Raw genomic sequence first — 17,338 nt, 5'->3', positions numbered from 1 at the left:
GAAGAGGAGAAACGGAAACCAGGGCAGCCTAAATACCTGGAAGGGAGTGCCGGTGAATGGGCGGCCCAGTGCCATTCACTGGGCAGGGCACGGACTTCCAATAGGAATGCACTTTCCATGAGCAGGTGTTTGCGAACGCGGGGGCCTTTTTCCACGCTCTTTACTTCTCCATCTTTCCCAGTTTTTACCAGTCGTAGCGTTTCATTTCATCAACCATCTAGAGCGCGGAACTTGTCGTTACTAATCCCATCATCGCACCATCCCAGTGCATCATTCCCTTCGCAGCCTCACCCAACCCATCGCGGAAACCAACAGAGGGCCCCCGGCCTTATACACCACGACCAACAATCTGACCATTCAGCCAAGGGCACCGCCTCCCTTTTCCATCGCGGCTGACAGGGAATGTGTGAGACAACCATAAGGCTGCATCCGCTGCATGACGGGAAACCATGCCTGTCATTTCCGCCCGGTCGGCCCATGGGTTGCATTCCATGACCATCCCACGCAGCGACATTGGTCACTTTGCCAATCACCGGTCATGACTTACACGACGCCAGGCTTCTATTTTCTTGCTCCCTCCATAAGGGTCAATGAGGCTGAACACCATGTTGGAATGGGGGCCGATATTCGGAGTTCCTCAGGGTGTGTGGGTGGGACGTATCGGGTGACAGGCACACACGCCCACGGATTGGCTCACTTGACCTTTCCTAGCCCCAACAACTGACTTATACACAGGTTCAACCCATAACACATATCATCCCTTCCAACACTGTACACGACCCTTTCCAAATTCCAACCTTGAAGGCGGCTTTTTGTGTCCTTTTGCTGTCGCACCGCGCCAAACGCGGCTCGGCTCTTTTGGCTGCAACATACCGATGTTTGTCCCTTGTTCCGCAGGCAACCCAGGCTGAACTCATCTCCCGCCGACCGCCTATCTCGTACTACTGACATAGAGACGAACAAACTGAACTGGTGGTTGCACCGGGGTGACTAGACGGTGAATGAGGGCTTGATTCAAGCTGAAGTCAGTTTCGGTGAAGGGTGTCAATCAGGACCCAGGGCTTGGTGTCAGCGGCTGTTGACCTCGCCAGGCCATATGAGTGATGTTTTCCTCGTACAGACCTACAGGGAGGAATTGGGTGTTGGCGGCGGCCTCATGACCTTTGGATGACTCTGAAGTCAAGTCTGAGGAGGTCATGACCGGATGGTCAAATGACTTTTGCAAAGGAGCTGGATATAAAGCGTTGTTGTTTTCATCTGTGGTGTATTTGGTTCCTCGCTTCTTTCTGACCAGCTTCCACAAGTCAAACGTTCAACCAGAATCAGCAAAGCTTAACCAACACAACAGACAACACACACACACACAAAGCCACTCGCGTCGCTTCCGAACCAAGAACCAACCAACACGCAACAAACACAAACCACGACACCACCTCTACCTCTACCAACCGCAGCAGCACCAACCTCCAAAGCAATGGCCTCGCGCTGGTACACCACAGACTATTGCACCATCTGCTGCCGGCACATCCCCGTCTACTCATGGTACTACCACTCCTACACCTGTCATCGGCGCACCGTCACCAGAACCAGCACCAGCACCGGAGCTCGGCGCTCGCACTCGCGCCACCGTGAGCGTGAGCGTGAATACGAGTACGAAACCACCGTCCGACGCACCCGGAGTCGAAGCCGCCATAGGTCTGCTTCGTACTATTACTACCTTCCGTGGAGACATCGCCCGGCTCCCGAGCCGGTGAGGTGTCCTACTCCTGCTCCGTTGCCGGAGCCTTGCCGGAGCCGGAGGGATAGCTCGGACAGGGATAAGGGGTGGAGGAGGAGGACGGTTGATATTTATATTGAGCATTAAGGGGCATTGAATACCTCAAGGAAAGGACGGGACGGACCCGTCACCACGCTCTTTCGCATCATTATTTTCGCATCCACGCTTTCTTTGCGGACGCTCCTGTTTTCAGACAACACTCATTTACTTCGATAACGACTCGTTTAATTCTACCGAACCCTCGTTTACAACAGGCCACTTCATCACCTGGACCGGCCTACTACTCTCTTTTGTCAAACAACTTGACAGTATACACCTCCTTGCTTCTCTCTCTTTTCCTTTGTTCATGTGGGGCGTTGGCGTTTTGATGGAACCAGAACTTGAAGACACACATCAGATTGAATGATAGAGACATGATGGATGGATGGGATATGAAGGGAATGCATGTATGATCGACACAAACAATAGTCTAGGTAGCCCTAGCGCTTGGAATCAAACCAAACTGAGATTAACAGAGGTATTGCCCTTGGTGCCGTGATTCGGCATGATGCAGGAGCATCGTCAAGTGTTGGCTCCATCGTAACGTTCTCGTCAAAATTTGGGGAGGGTTGGGACCCCACGACGAAATGACCACAATCTCGGGCCAGAAGTTGTCGCAAAGCCGTAGGAAGAAGGACACTTCAGGGTTCGAAACGCTACCTTAAGAATAAATTATTTGGCTTGCGACAGCTGGGTGGGAAGATATAACAGAGTGTCTCCCGACCCTTTCTCGTCATCCCCGTCGAGAGCGCTGTCCAGGAACACAGTGGGTTAGGGTTAAGTGTGGTTCTCGCCAAAATTGATCACGACTTCCGTCCGGGCCTTGGCGCGCCGCGGGGAAACTCCACTCGTCATCCGACCTGCCGATACTTATCATCGGAGTGCCTAAAACGACTGTGTGGAGACAGAAGCTGTAAGTCGCCAAGTTAATAGAGAAGGTTAGGGTTAGTTAGTGTTAGGGTTAGCGTTTAGGGTCAGTTAGGGTTCGTTCCGGGGGTGCAGGGTGCCTGTGAGAGGCCCCCGCGTGTGAATGTGAATTTGGTGTTGAGAAAGATGTCGTTTTGAGCTCTCATTGTCGTCGTTGAAGATGATGACCTTTGGTGGTGTTTTTTGGCGATAGGCGTTTCGGACTTGATGCCAAGAGTTGGAAACTTTGCAGCAAAAGTCCTGCTCGACACAGTCGTTTCAGCCAAACATACAGTCGTTTTAGCCACCTCGCTTATCATCTCATCGTTGTCCGTTATCATTTGATCCCGTCCCAACGAGCGGCCTGTTCGTCTGTTTGTTCATCCCATCAATCTGCCCTGGCTTAATATCATCGTCGTTTCGTGTCGTTTTTCTACTTGTTTTTATGCGTTCGTATCAATAATTTCGGCAGATATTGGGAAATGTCGACAGCGAACCAACGCGCCAGCGCCCAAACGCGCCAAACACTCAACCGGTCCCGTCCCAACGGCCCGCACCGCAAAAAAAAAAAAAAACCAGTTCGACAAACAAAACTTTCCCTTCAGACGGCATTCCAGATCTTCGACCACAGTGAACCAGCGAGCTCCCGAACAGAAGCTCTTTCGATCTTGCGAGCTTGCAAATGAAAATGTCGAGGTAGGACGGCAAAAACCAAACCGAGTCAGTCTAGTCCCAATCCAGAAGGTAGCTGGGGAAAGATAATACGAGGTGAACAATCGCTTGGCGATCTTTACGGCCCCGCTGAGTGCGCTGACGGCGATCGCCCAGCACATCGCCCAGCACATCGCCCAGCAGGCACAAAAGTCCGATGCGGTGATGGGACATGCGGTTTTGTTACAGTTGACGTCTCGACTTTCTTGTCATCGCGAGCACGTTTGACAAGAAGGTCAAAAGAAGGTTGCTGGACGGGCAAGTCTGCGGAAACAAACACGCAAATAACACGATGAACGGCGGCAGGCCAACAAGGTGCCTCAATCGTTGCGGGGGACCCCGGCCAGTTGCTTAATTCAACTTGGCAGGTCCATTGCGCCTCGATTGCGCCCCGGCCATGACAGGTCCCGGGCGGCGGTCAATCGTCAAGATGGGGAAGGTGGTTCTGAACCTCGCTCTTTCCACAATTCAATTTCCATTGCTCACGAATCAACCGTGGAAAGCTTCATTGGCCCATCGGTTCGGTTACATCTATGACGGCCAATGGCACCAAAACTGAACAAAAGTTCGGTACGCTAGAATGCGTCAGTGCTCAGTGGCACGGCGTCCGGGGCGGCGAACTGCAGCCAGGAAAACAACCAGGAACCACAATGATCAGCTCCTTCCATGTTCGGAGAATTAAAAGTTGTGCCAAGTGGATCTATTGGATCACTGGACGGATTGGCCATGTCTATCGGCGATTGTATCTCCAAGTTCCGGTTTGCATATAATAACGCCCGTTGGTCTCGTCGCAAGCCATGGCCGCCCTCCCTTCCCATCACCCTCTCTTCACCCTCTCCCCCATCCTCTCCTTCTTGCCCTCACCTCTTGCTCCCCGCGAGTGAGGCAAGATCACCGGCAACATGAGGTTCTTCTCCGCCGCCACCGCTCTTCTGGCGGCCGCGTCCACCGCCCATGCCGCCTTCTTCAAGACCATCGGCATGGAAATCGGCCCCCTCGACGACCACATCGAGACCCTCAACAAGCGTGCCGAAGTCAACGGTACTTCCGGCTACGGCACCTTCGACCAGCTGATCGACCACAACACCCCCGAGCTCGGCACCTTCAAGCAGCGCTTCTGGTACGGCTTCCAGTACTGGAAGGGACCCGGCTCGCCCATCATCCTCGTCAACCCCGGCGAGCAAGCCGCCGATGGCTTCAACAAGTCTTACCTCACCGACCAGCGTCTGGCCGGCTGGATGGCCAAGGACATCGGCGCCGCCGTGGTGATCATGGAGCACAGATACTGGGGCGAGTCCAGTCCGTACGACCAGTTGACAGTGAAGAATCTGCAGTATTTGACGCTGGAGAACTCGTTGAAGGATATCAACTACTTTGCCGAGCACATTCAGCTGCCGTTTGACAAGACGAATGGCAGCAAGCCTGCCAACGCGCCTTGGATCTTCACCGGTGGTTCTTACTCGGGCGCCCTGGCCGGTTGGCTGGAGGCGCTGTATCCCGGTACCTTCTGGGCGTATCATGGCACTTCTGGCGTTGTTGAAGCCGTTGGACCTTTTTGGACCTATTTCGTCCCTGTCCAGGAAGCGACTCCGCAGAACTGCAGCAGGGATCTGAGCGCTGTTATTGACTATGTCGACTCCGTACTGCTGTTTGGTACCCCCAAGGCCAAGCGCGAGCTCAAGACCAAGTTCAAGCTGCAGGATTTGACTGATGCCGATTTTGCTTCGTGAGTTGTCTTGGACTGTCTGTCAAGCTGATCAATGCTAACGTATCTATCTACAGCGCCATTGGAAGCGGCCCCTGGAGCTGGCAATCTAGCCAGTTCTACTCGGAAAAGATCTCCGGCTACAACCCCTACTACCGCTTCTGCGACTACGTCGAAAACGTCTGGCCCAACTCGACCAACAAGGTTCCCGGTCCTCAGGGTGTTGGCATTAAGAGGGCCCTCGACGGATACGCCAAGTGGTTCGTCGAGGAGTCTCTTCCTGGCACCTGCGAGTCTAGTGGCTACGCTGGCTTCGAGGGCGAGGACAACGTTCTCTGCTTCCAGAACCAGAACGCCTCCAACCCCATCTTCCACGACTTGTCGGTTGGCAACGCCTACAACCGCCAGTGGAACTGGTTCCTTTGCAATGAGCCGTACGTATTTTCTCCCTCTCCCTTCCAGTTCCATTATACTGACATGCATGCAACAGCTTCGAATGGTGGCAAGACGGCGCCCCCCTCGGCCGCCCCTCCATCGTCTCCCGCCTCGTCGACGCCGACTACTGGCGCAAGCAGTGCCCGCTCTGGTTCCCCACCGAGAAGGGCTCCGGCGCTTCCTACGGCATCAAGCAGGGCAAGCGCGCCGAGGACGTCAACAAGTACACGGGCGGCTGGAATCACACCAACGGCACGCGCATAATGCAGGCCAACGGCTCGCTCGACCCCTGGAGAGACGTCACCCTGTCGTCCAAGTTCCGGCCCGGTGGCCCCTTCAAGGGCAACAAGAACCACCAGGTTCGCGTCATCGAGGGCGGTACTCACTGCTCCGACTTCTATGGCCCCAACTGGAGCGCCAATGAGGGCGTCAAGAAGATTGCGGCGGACGAGGTCGCCCAGATAGGACAGTGGGTGGCGGACTTTTACAAGGAGAAGGGCATCACTAGGCCCCAGTAAAGGAGGGGTGGAGCTGTACATATGAGTGAGAGTGCCTATGATTGAATGCCTTGATGTACATACCTAACGAGAGCATGAATCTATATACCAGAATGTCTTGCTGCTTTGTTGCTGTTGTTTTGCCATGTTGGCCAAACGAGGAAAAGAACCATACGTAACGATTGCGATGGGTTACGTAAGCCCAAAGTCTGTTCATTACAACCATCCAATAACAAGGGCCGCTGGTCTAGTGGTATGATTCTCGCTTAGGGTTCAATCCTGAGCATTCTTGCGAGAGGTCCCGGGTTCAATCCCCGGGTGGCCCCATTCTTTTTCAACTTTTTTTTGCATTTCTCTTCATCCACCTGTCCTCTTTTTACCTCTGCTAAATGATTTGAGACCTTTTTCTGCCTTTTTTTTTTTGTTGGTGGTGGTGTTGAAGGTCTTTGACAACAAAAACATCGAGATACCACCACGGAAACAGCGGGCGCTTCATGAAAGAAAACTGGCACTTGCCAAATTTGGAGGGTGTTCGCACTTTCATTGGTCCAACGAAGCTTTCAACCCAAACCCCCAAAGTTGTTCTCTGAGTCCCTGTACAATCCCGCATATTCCTCCCCGTGCATAACCTGGAATGTATTTCTTTCTTGCCTCATCATCCCCACTTTCTGCCTCCGATCATGATCCCACCCCTCCAAGCTTAGACGAACCCTACCGGGCTAATACCGCCTTGACCTCACACCCCCTCGCCTTGTTTTCAGCTCCTGCAGGGTCTATCGGCAGGGTAATTTTGTGCGTGGTCCGACTGCATCTGCATGCACCACTTCTTGACTACGTACCTGTAACATCTCCGTTTGGAGTTTGGACCTCTCGGCTGCCTCACTCACTGCAGTGCATCGGGCTGTTCCCTTTTCTCTCGGCCCTCGTCCAAACCCGTCGGCGTCGGGTGTCCTTCTTCCTTCTTTCCTTGCACTCGGTTCCTTCTCCTGTCCCCCCGCCCCGTCAATCGGAACCCCTCCCTACCTTACCTTACCACCCCCTCTTTTGCCTTCCTAGAGGTACCTACCTTCCACACCTGCACCCTCCTCCCCCCCCTCCTTACCCTTAGCACCAGCACCCAAAGCAAGCCGTCCCTGGGCCTTCCACCCCTCCACCTCCTTCCTATCCACCCAATTCCCATGCAACCCCAACTTCAACTTCATGGGCAGATGGATCACCGCCACCGGCCCTTGCGCCAGGTTCAAAGCGTCGAAGATGACTACGTCGTTGCGCAGCTGGTCTAGGTGGTTTAGGAGGGCGATTATGTACCCTTCTCCTTCCTTCTTGCTGTTGGGTGATGGGATGAACGTTGGTTCTTGGAAGGTGGTTGTGGGTGAGGCGTGGTAGATGTCGGATGTGCCGTAGGGTCCGTAGGGGGAGGAGGGGCTGGATGAGGGGCTGGATGAGGTGGAGGGGGGTGCAGGTGTGTGGGTGGGTGGTGCAGATGGTGCAGCTGGGCCCGTTCTGACACCGTTACCACTCCTTCCGGTTGGGACTGAAGGTGGGACTGGGGCAGCCGTGGAAGTAGAAGTAGAGGGGTCCGGGTCTGATCCCAAAGGTGAGGAGGAGTGAAAGTGCGCATCAGACCAAGTGAAATGTCCCAAGCAGTTAAACAGTCCGCCAGCCGGTGGTCCACACTTCTCGAAATCGTAAGGCCTACTAGGGTCGACGACCGCTTGCCAGAAGTGTCTGTAGGGCTTGGTGATGTAGCGCTCGTCGATGCGAGAGAACTCGCCGTTTGTGGGCCAGACCACTGCAGGTGTGAGGCGGGTGTCTGCAACGAGGATGGTGTCACCTTGCGGGGTGACGAAGGGGGAACGAGCCGCGTGGGGATCGATGATCCAGCGCATGGTGGGGGAGGTGAGTTTGTTCGGTCTAAGTGGGACTTTGGGGTCGAGGGGAGGGGCGGAGGGAGTGATCTTGGGGTCTAGAGGGAACCAGTAGAAGACGTTGTTGTCGGCGACGGTGAGGTCGATGATTATTTCTCCTGAGGGGAGCTCGTAGCAGCCGGCTACGTGGCCGTGGAAGCCTTTGTCGTATGTCAGCATCATGTTCGTGTTAACAGAGAGGGAAAGACGAACCATTATCAGCCCTGAACCAAACCACCTCCCCGTTTTCGTCGTTCCCATCTCTCGGTACAACGCCATACCACTGATCTTCTTCGGGGTCCCAAGCGAACTTCTCGCCGCCTCTCTTCATTCTCTCCAAATCCATCTTTAGGGGAGTCAGAGGCAAGACCACCCAGTTCTCGGACACTCCACAATCATGAATCATTCCCGCAAAAGGTGCTTTGAACCACCTCTCCCCCAACTTCTTGCCAGTCTCTTCATCAATGGTCCACACTACACAGTCTACCGAACAATCGCCCGGTTCCCCGCCGGCTTCATAAGCAAAACAGACCATTTCCTGTCCTTCGTTCCTTATCCCGTTCCGCTCTGCACCACCTCCCTCACCAGCACCTGCATCTCCCCTCGCCCCCTTTGCCTTCGTAACCTTGGGCACAATCTTTGGATGCGCCGTAAAAGTAGGACTCCTCACCTGCCCCTCAAAATCCCACCCCCGTTTTTGGGTTTCCAAAGTCTCCGGATCCAACGCAACCGGTAATCCATCCTCCTTCATCGCCAACAGCGCCCCGCGCCAGAAAACAACATTAGTATTAGACACAGTCCTGTCCATTTTCTGCTTCTGGACCAAGGGATCATCGGTCAATTGGTTCCGATAAGAGCCAAAAAGGGCGCGGCCGTGGAGTTGTTCCGTGACAAAACGGGTGGTTTGGACGTAGCGGTGGAGGAGGGTGGCTGTTCCTGTTCCTGCTTGCGCTTGGTCTGCATCACCTCCTGAGGCTCCTGTGCCTGGCTCTGGAGCGATAGGAGCGACAGGAGCTCCCGGCCCCAACAGACTAATAGCTGTCACGGCGCCGTCCCCATTAAAGTGTATGTCGTTCGCGTACAGAGGAGGGAAAAACCGATCGGGTTGGACGCGGTAGAAGGTCCCGTTTAGTCCCGCGGGAATCTGGCCGGAGATGGGGAGGTAGGGGAGAGAGAGGTGGGGAGCGCGGAGGGGGGTGTTGAAGCCTGTGAAGGGAGGAGTGGGCGGGAAGCGCACGGGGTGTGGGGAGGTCAAGCGGCCGTGCTCATCGTAGGGGGGTCGAGAGTCAGGGGAGTTGGTGATGGGGGTGGTGACGTAGGGGGTTGATGTCATGGTGAGTGCTGCTTGCTTGCTTGATGCCTCTTGATGCTTTCTTTGATGCTGCAAGTGTTTTGTTTGGCAACGCGTTGCAGTTGTCGAGTGTTGGGAAGACAATGAAGTGGCTTGAACAGACAGCTAGCTGGTGATGCTGCTTGTGACTGACCGTCGTCAACTTCCGTAACCACCGACGGGGGTCGCCGTGTTTTTGTTTTACGATTTTGGGACGATGCCAAGACTTTACCCCTTTCTCGTCCGAACGGTCAACCGTGTGAAGGATCGGATGAACATCCTTCTCGGCAGCAACTACCGAGAAAGGAACTGTGATTGGGAATGAGGCATTGTTGGAGTTTATTTCCGTAGGGAAACGAACCCCGCTTTCAGATACGATTTACCAAATTTTTATTTCTGTGATTCACTGAACCGTTGTTGGTGGTTTGCCGGCTGCCCGGGGAATGAGGTGTGCGGGCAAGTGCGGGGCGGGGCCGGGAGGGGAACGCGACACGGGCCAGAAGGGTGCCCGGACACTCGGCAGTCGTCCGACCTGCATGGGACAAAAGGGATCAGGACTTGGAACTTTGGGGCATAAAATGTCAGGAAATCATTTGAAAGTACTCTGAGATTTATCAGACCGTGGCAACTGAAATCACGAGCAAGTGTCGCAGCACAGTGCGAGGATTGAGAGGTCAATCAATGTTCGACAGATTTCGAACCTCCATACTAACGGAGTCGTTAACGAGAATTTCACGACTCTCATATCTTGTATCCCTCTGCGCTGTATCAAAATTTGGGACAAGGATTCACACGAGCGACGACATTTCAAGCCAAACCCTTTCTCTGGCTAGACTGGTGGTTCAGCCGCCGAGACTGAGCGGGAAACTTACGGTTCTCCAAGTCACTGCCTGGATTTTTCTGAATTGCTACAGTGGGCGGACATAGCCTCAGGTGCAGCAACATCATGGCTGCTGAGCGTTAACCTGCCGGACATACACCTGCTGCCCCGGATGCAGAGTTCTGGCATGGAACAATGCACCACGCCACTCTGTACTGCAAGTTAACCCTAATGGCACACACATTTATGTTCCGGGTAAATTGGTGGGTATTGTCTTTGAGCTTCCTGTGTTAGCTTGGTTTGTTCGCTCGATCTCCCCCCGATGGGCGGATTGCAAGACTACCTTCTGTTACAAGGCTATCACTGCAGATTCAGGAATGGCGAATCACGAGCATCGATGGCTTGCGACGTACGACCGTGAGTGTGATCAAACTGCATACCTCGACAACTGAACGAAAACTGACCCTGGACCAGCAAAGCTCAGCGATCCAGCCTTTTACCGCACCACTCACTCTTCCACCTTGTCCTGCACCAACTCGGGCAACACCCTTTCCCCCTTCCTACTCTCCCGCTCCTCCGCGCCCTCCCACTTCTTTCCCCTGGCAACTCCAACACCAACGGCTCTTCGCACCCCTCCTGCACCCCCTCTCCGTACTTCGGCGCCCTCAAATCCTCACTCTTGATCTTCTCCCCGGTAACCGGATGCGGATAATGAAACGGCACCACCCTCGTATCCGGCCACAACATCTTCCTCTCGAGAATCTCATCCGGGCCCGTGGGATCCTCCGGAAACGTCCTCGTCGGCCACGGCACATAATTCGGCTTGCTCTTACTCCACCCGGTCTCAAAATCCGCATACCAAAACGGGAAGTACCTATACCTCCAAAGCTTCCACACTCCGTCTTCTTTCACATACTCATTCTCGTACAGACCTCCTTCCCACCACTGCCTGTGGCCCATCGGGAAGTCTTTCTCGATGGAGTGATGAGTGCCAGCTTGCATCAGGGCGCGCATGCGGCACCAGGCGTGGTCGCCCGAGGCAGAAACGTCGACGATGTCTTGCATCATTATGTGGTCGAGCAGGAAGCCGTGGATGGGACCGTTGCGGCCGGCGACGAAGGTCTGGGCGAAGCGCTTCTTGTAGAGGCGCTCGACGCCGGCTTTGCCGAGGTAGCGAGAGCCGAGGAACTCGACGAAGGTGTCGGGGCGGTTGGAGAAGAGGTCGACTACTTCGTTGTAGAGGCATTTGTCGAGGTAGTAGCCGTATTTGTGGTGGGTTTTGCGGATTTCGGCTTCGTCTGGGGGGTTGTTAGCTATTTGAGGTGGTGAAGGGAGCGGTTGAAGACTTACCGGAGACGCGGAACAGCTCTTTCTGTAAGGTGAGGACCTGCTTCTTGAGTTCTGCGAGTTCCTGCTCCATGTTGGGCTACTTGGTGTCTGAGTCGGGTTGTTCTTTGGGATTTGCGCGCTTGATCTCCAGGAAACAATCGAAGCGCGATCTGGATGTGGACGTTGTCGCTTTTAAAGCTGTAGTAGGCGACGACAGAGTGATATTATTGGTTCGGTTGCAACCCATCATCGTTTCACTCGAACCATCATTCAAATGTCCTATTGAGCCTGATTCCATCGATGCGTTGGTGACAACGCAGTAATTGAATGCAACGTTGATCTCACAACTACACACGCGAGCAGCATTGACAGGTGCTTTTCCCGACTTGCTCCCGCCCTCCGACTCCGAACGGCCCTGGGACCTGTGAGGAGAGCGTCTCCGAGTCGCTCCGCACACGAACGGGTAGGTAGGTACTGCAGGGAGCTTTGACCAGAATGGGATGGGTTTGTTTTGGCCAATGTCATCTAGTCGGTGTTGCGACGTGCGAAGAAGAATGGGTATTAGGGTGGCTGTCATGTTGATTCCGTTGTTCGCGTGACAATTAATGACAAGATTGACAGTTGGGTTGACTTGCGCCGACGGTGTGTCGTTCGCGCTACAAAAAACCTCGTCAGTCTGTGTTCACAGCCGCTTGTAGGGTAGGGTATTTCTGTAGCAATGTTATGCCTCTGGCTGGTACTGCCTCACCGGGGGCTCGAACAGCTGAGAGAAATCGGGGGTGGTCGGCTAAACTTCCCTTTCAGTCTCATCGGTAACCAAGACGTCGACGGTAGACAAAATCAAGGTCATTTGACTGAAGCCTTGTTTTGTTGACACAAGCGACACAGAACGACATGAACTTGAGCCAAGCAAGCTGGAATGGACTCAATTTTTTTGCTGGAGTTTGACGAACACCCCTCCACCTTCCTTGGCCTTCAGTTGCAATAGCATTGATGTACCAACTCTAGTACTCTGTGCAGGCGCCTTGGTCGCGCCTTACTGAGGTAAAATACGTGTCGTATCGCATGAAATAGGTATTGTCACAGGCAATGGCCAGTCGCGACTGCCTCCGTGTAGGTGGCCAGAGTGCATTTTATTCAAGCTCGTGACTCCGATGGTGAACATGAGGAAGGAGTCAAGGGGGAGAGGAAGGAGAACCACAGCCAAGTACTTATGGAACGCAGGAAGCGTCCATCCTTCCCGATTCTTTGCTGAGGTATCCCACTCATCTTCTGAGCTTTGAAGGGGCGGGACGGGTATTGTGCATCCAACTGGCAAACACCTCAACACAGACCACTTGAAATGTCCAACAGTGCGGGCAGGCAGGTCAAAAGCCCTCATCGTTAGGCCGCTCGCTGTCTGAGCTTTCCCGCATTGCATAAGGTAATTCTTGCATTCAGTTCACCTTCCGGACCGAAAAATACTCTGTTGCTTCGTTCTCCTCGCAACAAATTCCTGCAACACCACCTTGGCCAAGAACAGAAGTGGAATCACTGCAAAGGAGAACATGACTGTGTATGGCAACGCTCCTCCCCCGTTCCCCGATTGTCACTCTTACAATGTATTAACCGTCTTCAGACAGGACTGTGCCACGTGAAACTTCTAGGCTGTAAACCGAACCATCTCAGCCAGACTCCCGTACGGCGTACGAGAGCCAAAAGATTCCGATACCTCGAACTTGGAGACATATCTACAGTAATGAACGCGACATTCCGGTCTTGACTCCTTGAGCTTCCGAGCGTCCGACTCGCTATAAAAGAAACGGAGCGAAATACCGTATCGTCTCGCGGAATCGGGATTCCGACATGTAGGGTTAAAGGTGTCTGACAACCACGTACATGCTCTTCGACGGTCTCCAAAAGCATTCGGTAGACCTTAAACCCTGCGTCATCTGCACGACACCTAATCCAAAATTTGCGAGACGATACGGTACCAGTTCAGAAAGGAGACAAAAGTTACCTACTGGTGACTCTAGGCTCTGCTTGCGTTGGAGATTCGCAGCTTCCCGTGATCTTGTCCCCGCCCCGATGACAGTGACTTGCAGGACGGAAAGATCCTGATATCTCGAATCCGACAACTCGGTAGGGATAAACACGACATTCTTGACGGATGGGAGTCCGACTGCATACTACAGAAAAGAGAGAGATCAAAAAGAAGTGGGTAGTTTTCAGGAGCAGAGATACCACCAAGCTCTGCTCCTGTTGGGGGCTCGTGGGAATCATGGCTGCCCGCGGTCCCCTGAATCCGTCCAGTAGAGAACTCAAGGGGCCACACTGAGCGCACAGGTAGTAGGCTATCGAGCTACATACCTCTACTGCTCTATGCCCTGGTAGTGCGATAAGTTCCAGCCGTAGTTGTACCTTCTAAACAAAAGGTGATGAACCAGGGCTCGTCGGGGTCCCTTCTGGCGCCTGGTTAGGGAGGGACACCTACAGGAACCGCCTGTTTGGTTACCTTGCTATACTGGAGGTCTTTGGTGGTCACACCAGAGTTCAGTGGGCAAATCCCTGAGACCAACCTTGAAGCGCAACAGTTATTCACCCGACTACGGATTTCCATCAGGCACCTCTTGCGATGACCTTTCGCGCCGTTATTCAGTCTTTGCTGTGCTTTGGTCTTCGATTTCGCAATCCTGGACTTTGGGTGTTCGTCTCTCGCCTCTCCGCATGGGCTGTATGGATTCCCGGCTTCGGCTTCCAAGTTGCTTTCCATCACCAAGGAAGAGCCCGAGCAAGCCAGCACGTGAAATCCCCCTACCTCGGACATCGTTCAATACTTTTGCTAATGCGCTCTCTTTATGTTCTGCTCGCGCATCGCATCGCGAGTGTCAGCGCATCATCGATCGAGTTCGAGTCATCAGCCTGCCAGCCTGTTTTCATGATCAAAACAAGTTCCGGCAGCTACTCCCTGAAGCCGGGAACCGCATGCCCGCACGCCCCGAGCGGACAACCCGTTGCTTATCAAGAATACGATGGTATCGCACCGCACCTATGGCGCCAGCTGTAATTACACTTGGGGCGCTTTTGATCTCCGACTGCCGCACCTCTCCTGCGGCCCTGGAAGTACCACGCCATCTCTTACGGGCGGAACAGGTAAACATTCCAAAGCGCAGCAAGCTCACGGTCATTTCAAACTCACGATCCTCGGATTCCTCACCGGCACTGGTCGGTGGACGCTGGTAGGCTTCTCACATTCCGCTGGACAGTGAAGCACTGCCCCCTCGAAGGAGACAGAGAAACACAGGGGGTAGAAACACGAAGCAGAGTATCCAAGCTTCCTTTGGCCTGCAAGTAGGATGAGGACACAGGAAACAGGACTCAGTGCCTACCGGCCCGATCTATCATCCAAACAGAAGGGCTGTTCAAGCTCACAAACAAGGTGACCAGTTTGGAGCGCATTGCACATATGCGGCCTAGGGATCATTAACATACCTGCTACTATGTGGTGCGCTTCGGATGACATTGTTCCAGGAAACCCAGCTTGGCCCGAATCGCTGAACAAACCAGGTTTTTGTCTGTTCAGTTTATTCAGATGACCCAGAAACCCCTATAAGACGAGTCCCCCCGATGCCCTTGAGCTTCTCCTTTTCTTGATCATTATCAGACACCCATTCTTTACTTGACTCTTGTCATCACATCAGAGGCACAACTACCACGTCCTCCGCTCCAGGCTTCAAACCTCTGTCCCTGACGCATTTGGGTTCGACATCCATTCCTGCGTGTACCGTACCTACGTACCGCAAAGTATTAATCTCATCGTACTCACTCCGAGTACATGTAAACATTCTTCGTAGACATTTCTTTGATGCCCGTGCAATGCTAACATGGACATCTCCAGACCAAATCAACTGAAAAATTACAGTTTCCCCTTCCTGAAAATTAGACGCAAAGAAAGCCTTTGCCACGTAGGTGTCTTCCTCCTGTTGATACCTCGCCCTTCTCTCTCGAGTACAACAATAACCTTGAAATTATAGCTCGCCAACATGGCCAATAACGGTCTCCACACCCCTTCGCACACCGTGTTGGCTGGGGCCGACACATTGAATGAAAACCCTGACCACGTCATTGGCCCTGCCCCTGACCGCAATAACAACCGCGAAATGCCCTACCGCTCGGGGGCACCCTCCCCGACACCGAGGAGATTCGCTGCGGACAGGGCCCGTCGCGCCTATGAATCCATGTCTCCAGCGGCCTCTGACGAAGAGGTGGTTGAGTGGGCGCCATCTTCGCCGGCGTCCCCTTCCCCGGCTCCTCGTCCCCAGAAGAAGGCAGGCAAGGGACCGCTGCTCCGGATGTCCGCCCTTCCGTCGAAGTACCAATGAGTACCTCGCTGGAGGCTGCCATGATGCTGCCGCCGCAAGGTCCCTCAGAGACCGCAGAGAAGAACAACAACGACGACGATAACGACGACGACAACGACGACGACGTCCGCAAAGGAAATCGAGAAGACTCGGAGAAGGCGCCAGCTAACAAGCTCAAGAAGAAAAAGGTTGGGAAATGGCCTGCGGACGTCCCTAACCCGAGAGAGTCGATTTGTCCCTATGGGACGTGCTTTGGCGTCTGCCGCCCCTACAACCACTAGAGCCTCACCGTCTACTGAAAAATCAGAGGATAGCGGTGCACAATGACAGGGCAGGTGGGCTTTTCCGTCGATTTTTGGGATATTCAGGTTTGCTTGCTTGGAGTTTGAGTTCGTGCTTTCGGGGTTTGATGCTTGAGCACTAGATTGGATAACATATCAACTGCGACGGGAAAGGAAGAATGCATTTGCGAGCTGGATCTACAAAATGATGGCACTCATACAGAAATAGCGGAGTATCTAGTACATCAGATAGTGTACGATGGCGGGCAGTCCAGTCCCCTACCGTGCTGGCTCCCGTCGCACGACGGTCGGTTCCAATTCATCATTGTTCGCGTTAGTTGATGTCCGGACCACCGTTGATTCTTGTGAACATGGCCCGCCACTCGGGGCACACTCGTAGAAAAATGGAAACTCGGGGTTCTCGTAGAGGCATGCCAACCAAGTCAAGGCACTTCGTAGAATGCACCATCAAGCGATTGCGTCGAGCACAGATCGGTAAGCAATCGGGCGAAGAGTGGTGCTGCCCCCGAAAGATCAGATAAGGTACGCAGGCCCTGTTTGTTTCTGCCCGGTTCTTTGTGCAGCAAAATAGTTCGATTTCTAAAACCAAGCTCAGACAAGGAAAAGTCGCATCAAAATACATTTCTTACCAGGTTCTGTATGTCACTTCCCGTGACGCAGTTGAGACCCAGGAATATTTGAGATGACTACTGGAAGGTGTGAGGCTTGGGGAGACTGGCGAGAAAGGAGTGACGTTTAGCCTGCAATAATTTTATATGCCATGCAGTCCAAGGCTGTCGGTCAAGCCTTCTGCATACAGTACCTATGCAACTGCCAATGCAACTCTCAACCAGCTGCTGCCACTGCCAGCATACACGAGGTACCTTAGGCATGTCAGGAACTTGGGCCAAGTTTTAAGCGGTGTGTCGGAGTCACTGGGAAATAACTCGAGTTTGTTTTCCTAGCCGTTGAACGTCCTTGCCTTGCCTGGCCGGCTAGCCCTAGCCCTTCTCACGCGAGTGGTCAGTGGCGAGTGTTTGGGCATAGAGGCCCCTACAATCTCCGATCAGATCCTCCTTCAGTTTTTAAACCGTCGGCGTGACAGACAATTTCCGCTCGCTCATACCTCCGTGCCAGAATCGGATCTCTCCGATCCCTTCGGGCGGGTTTGAAGTACATTACCTCAGGACACTCACCACTGATATCCCAAATTTCCTTTTGAACAACATTTCTCTGTCCTTTTACCTTTCCATCCCTCACC

At 53.6% G+C, this 17,338-nt stretch overlaps 4 protein-coding genes and 1 non-coding gene across 5 annotated transcripts; 3 read left to right on the top strand and 2 right to left on the bottom strand.

Annotated features, from left to right (window-relative positions):
* Positions 1-1,474: 1,474 nt before the first annotated feature.
* On the top strand, positions 1,475-1,864 carry B0H65DRAFT_547218 (uncharacterized protein; the record flags this gene model as incomplete). Its single annotated transcript, XM_062829496.1, has 1 exon — positions 1,475-1,864. The coding sequence occupies one exon, from the start codon at positions 1,475-1,477 to the stop codon at positions 1,862-1,864; it is 390 nt and encodes a 129-aa protein (XP_062682467.1).
* A 2,471-nt stretch (positions 1,865-4,335) lies between these two features.
* On the top strand, positions 4,336-6,091 carry B0H65DRAFT_423382 (serine carboxypeptidase S28-domain-containing protein; the record flags this gene model as incomplete). The annotated part of the gene is made up of 3 exons (XM_062824450.1): positions 4,336-5,159; positions 5,216-5,572; positions 5,629-6,091. 3 exons carry the CDS (start codon positions 4,336-4,338, stop codon positions 6,089-6,091), a joined length of 1,644 nt encoding a protein of 547 aa, XP_062682466.1.
* Positions 6,092-6,306: 215 nt separating this feature from the next.
* On the top strand, positions 6,307-6,396 carry B0H65DRAFT_t225. The gene has a single exon. It is a non-coding gene; the product is annotated as a tRNA-Pro (tRNA).
* A 744-nt stretch (positions 6,397-7,140) lies between these two features.
* B0H65DRAFT_490411 (carotenoid oxygenase) lies at positions 7,141-9,310 on the bottom strand (the record flags this gene model as incomplete). Its single annotated transcript, XM_062827729.1, has 2 exons — positions 7,141-8,138; positions 8,191-9,310. Coding segments are annotated over 2 exons (2,118 nt in total), but the record flags the coding sequence as incomplete, so codon positions are not given.
* Positions 9,311-10,635: 1,325 nt separating this feature from the next.
* On the bottom strand, positions 10,636-11,639 carry B0H65DRAFT_556863 (SnoaL-like domain-containing protein; the record flags this gene model as incomplete). The annotated part of the gene is made up of 3 exons (XM_062830066.1): positions 11,478-11,639; positions 10,743-11,425; positions 10,636-10,719 (listed from the first exon to the last, which is right to left on the bottom strand). Exons 1-3 carry the CDS (start codon positions 11,545-11,547, stop codon positions 10,636-10,638), a joined length of 837 nt encoding a protein of 278 aa, XP_062682464.1. The 5' UTR covers positions 11,548-11,639.
* Between the last annotated feature and the right edge of the window lie 5,699 nt (positions 11,640-17,338).

This window comes from Neurospora tetraspora (assembly GCF_033439725.1).
Source record: "Neurospora tetraspora strain CBS 560.94 chromosome Unknown B0H65scaffold_3, whole genome shotgun sequence".
NCBI classification, from domain to species: Eukaryota; Fungi; Ascomycota; class Sordariomycetes; order Sordariales; family Sordariaceae; genus Neurospora; species Neurospora tetraspora.
Note: the sequence above shows the minus strand (reverse complement) of the source record. Positions and strands in the feature narration are given on the sequence as shown.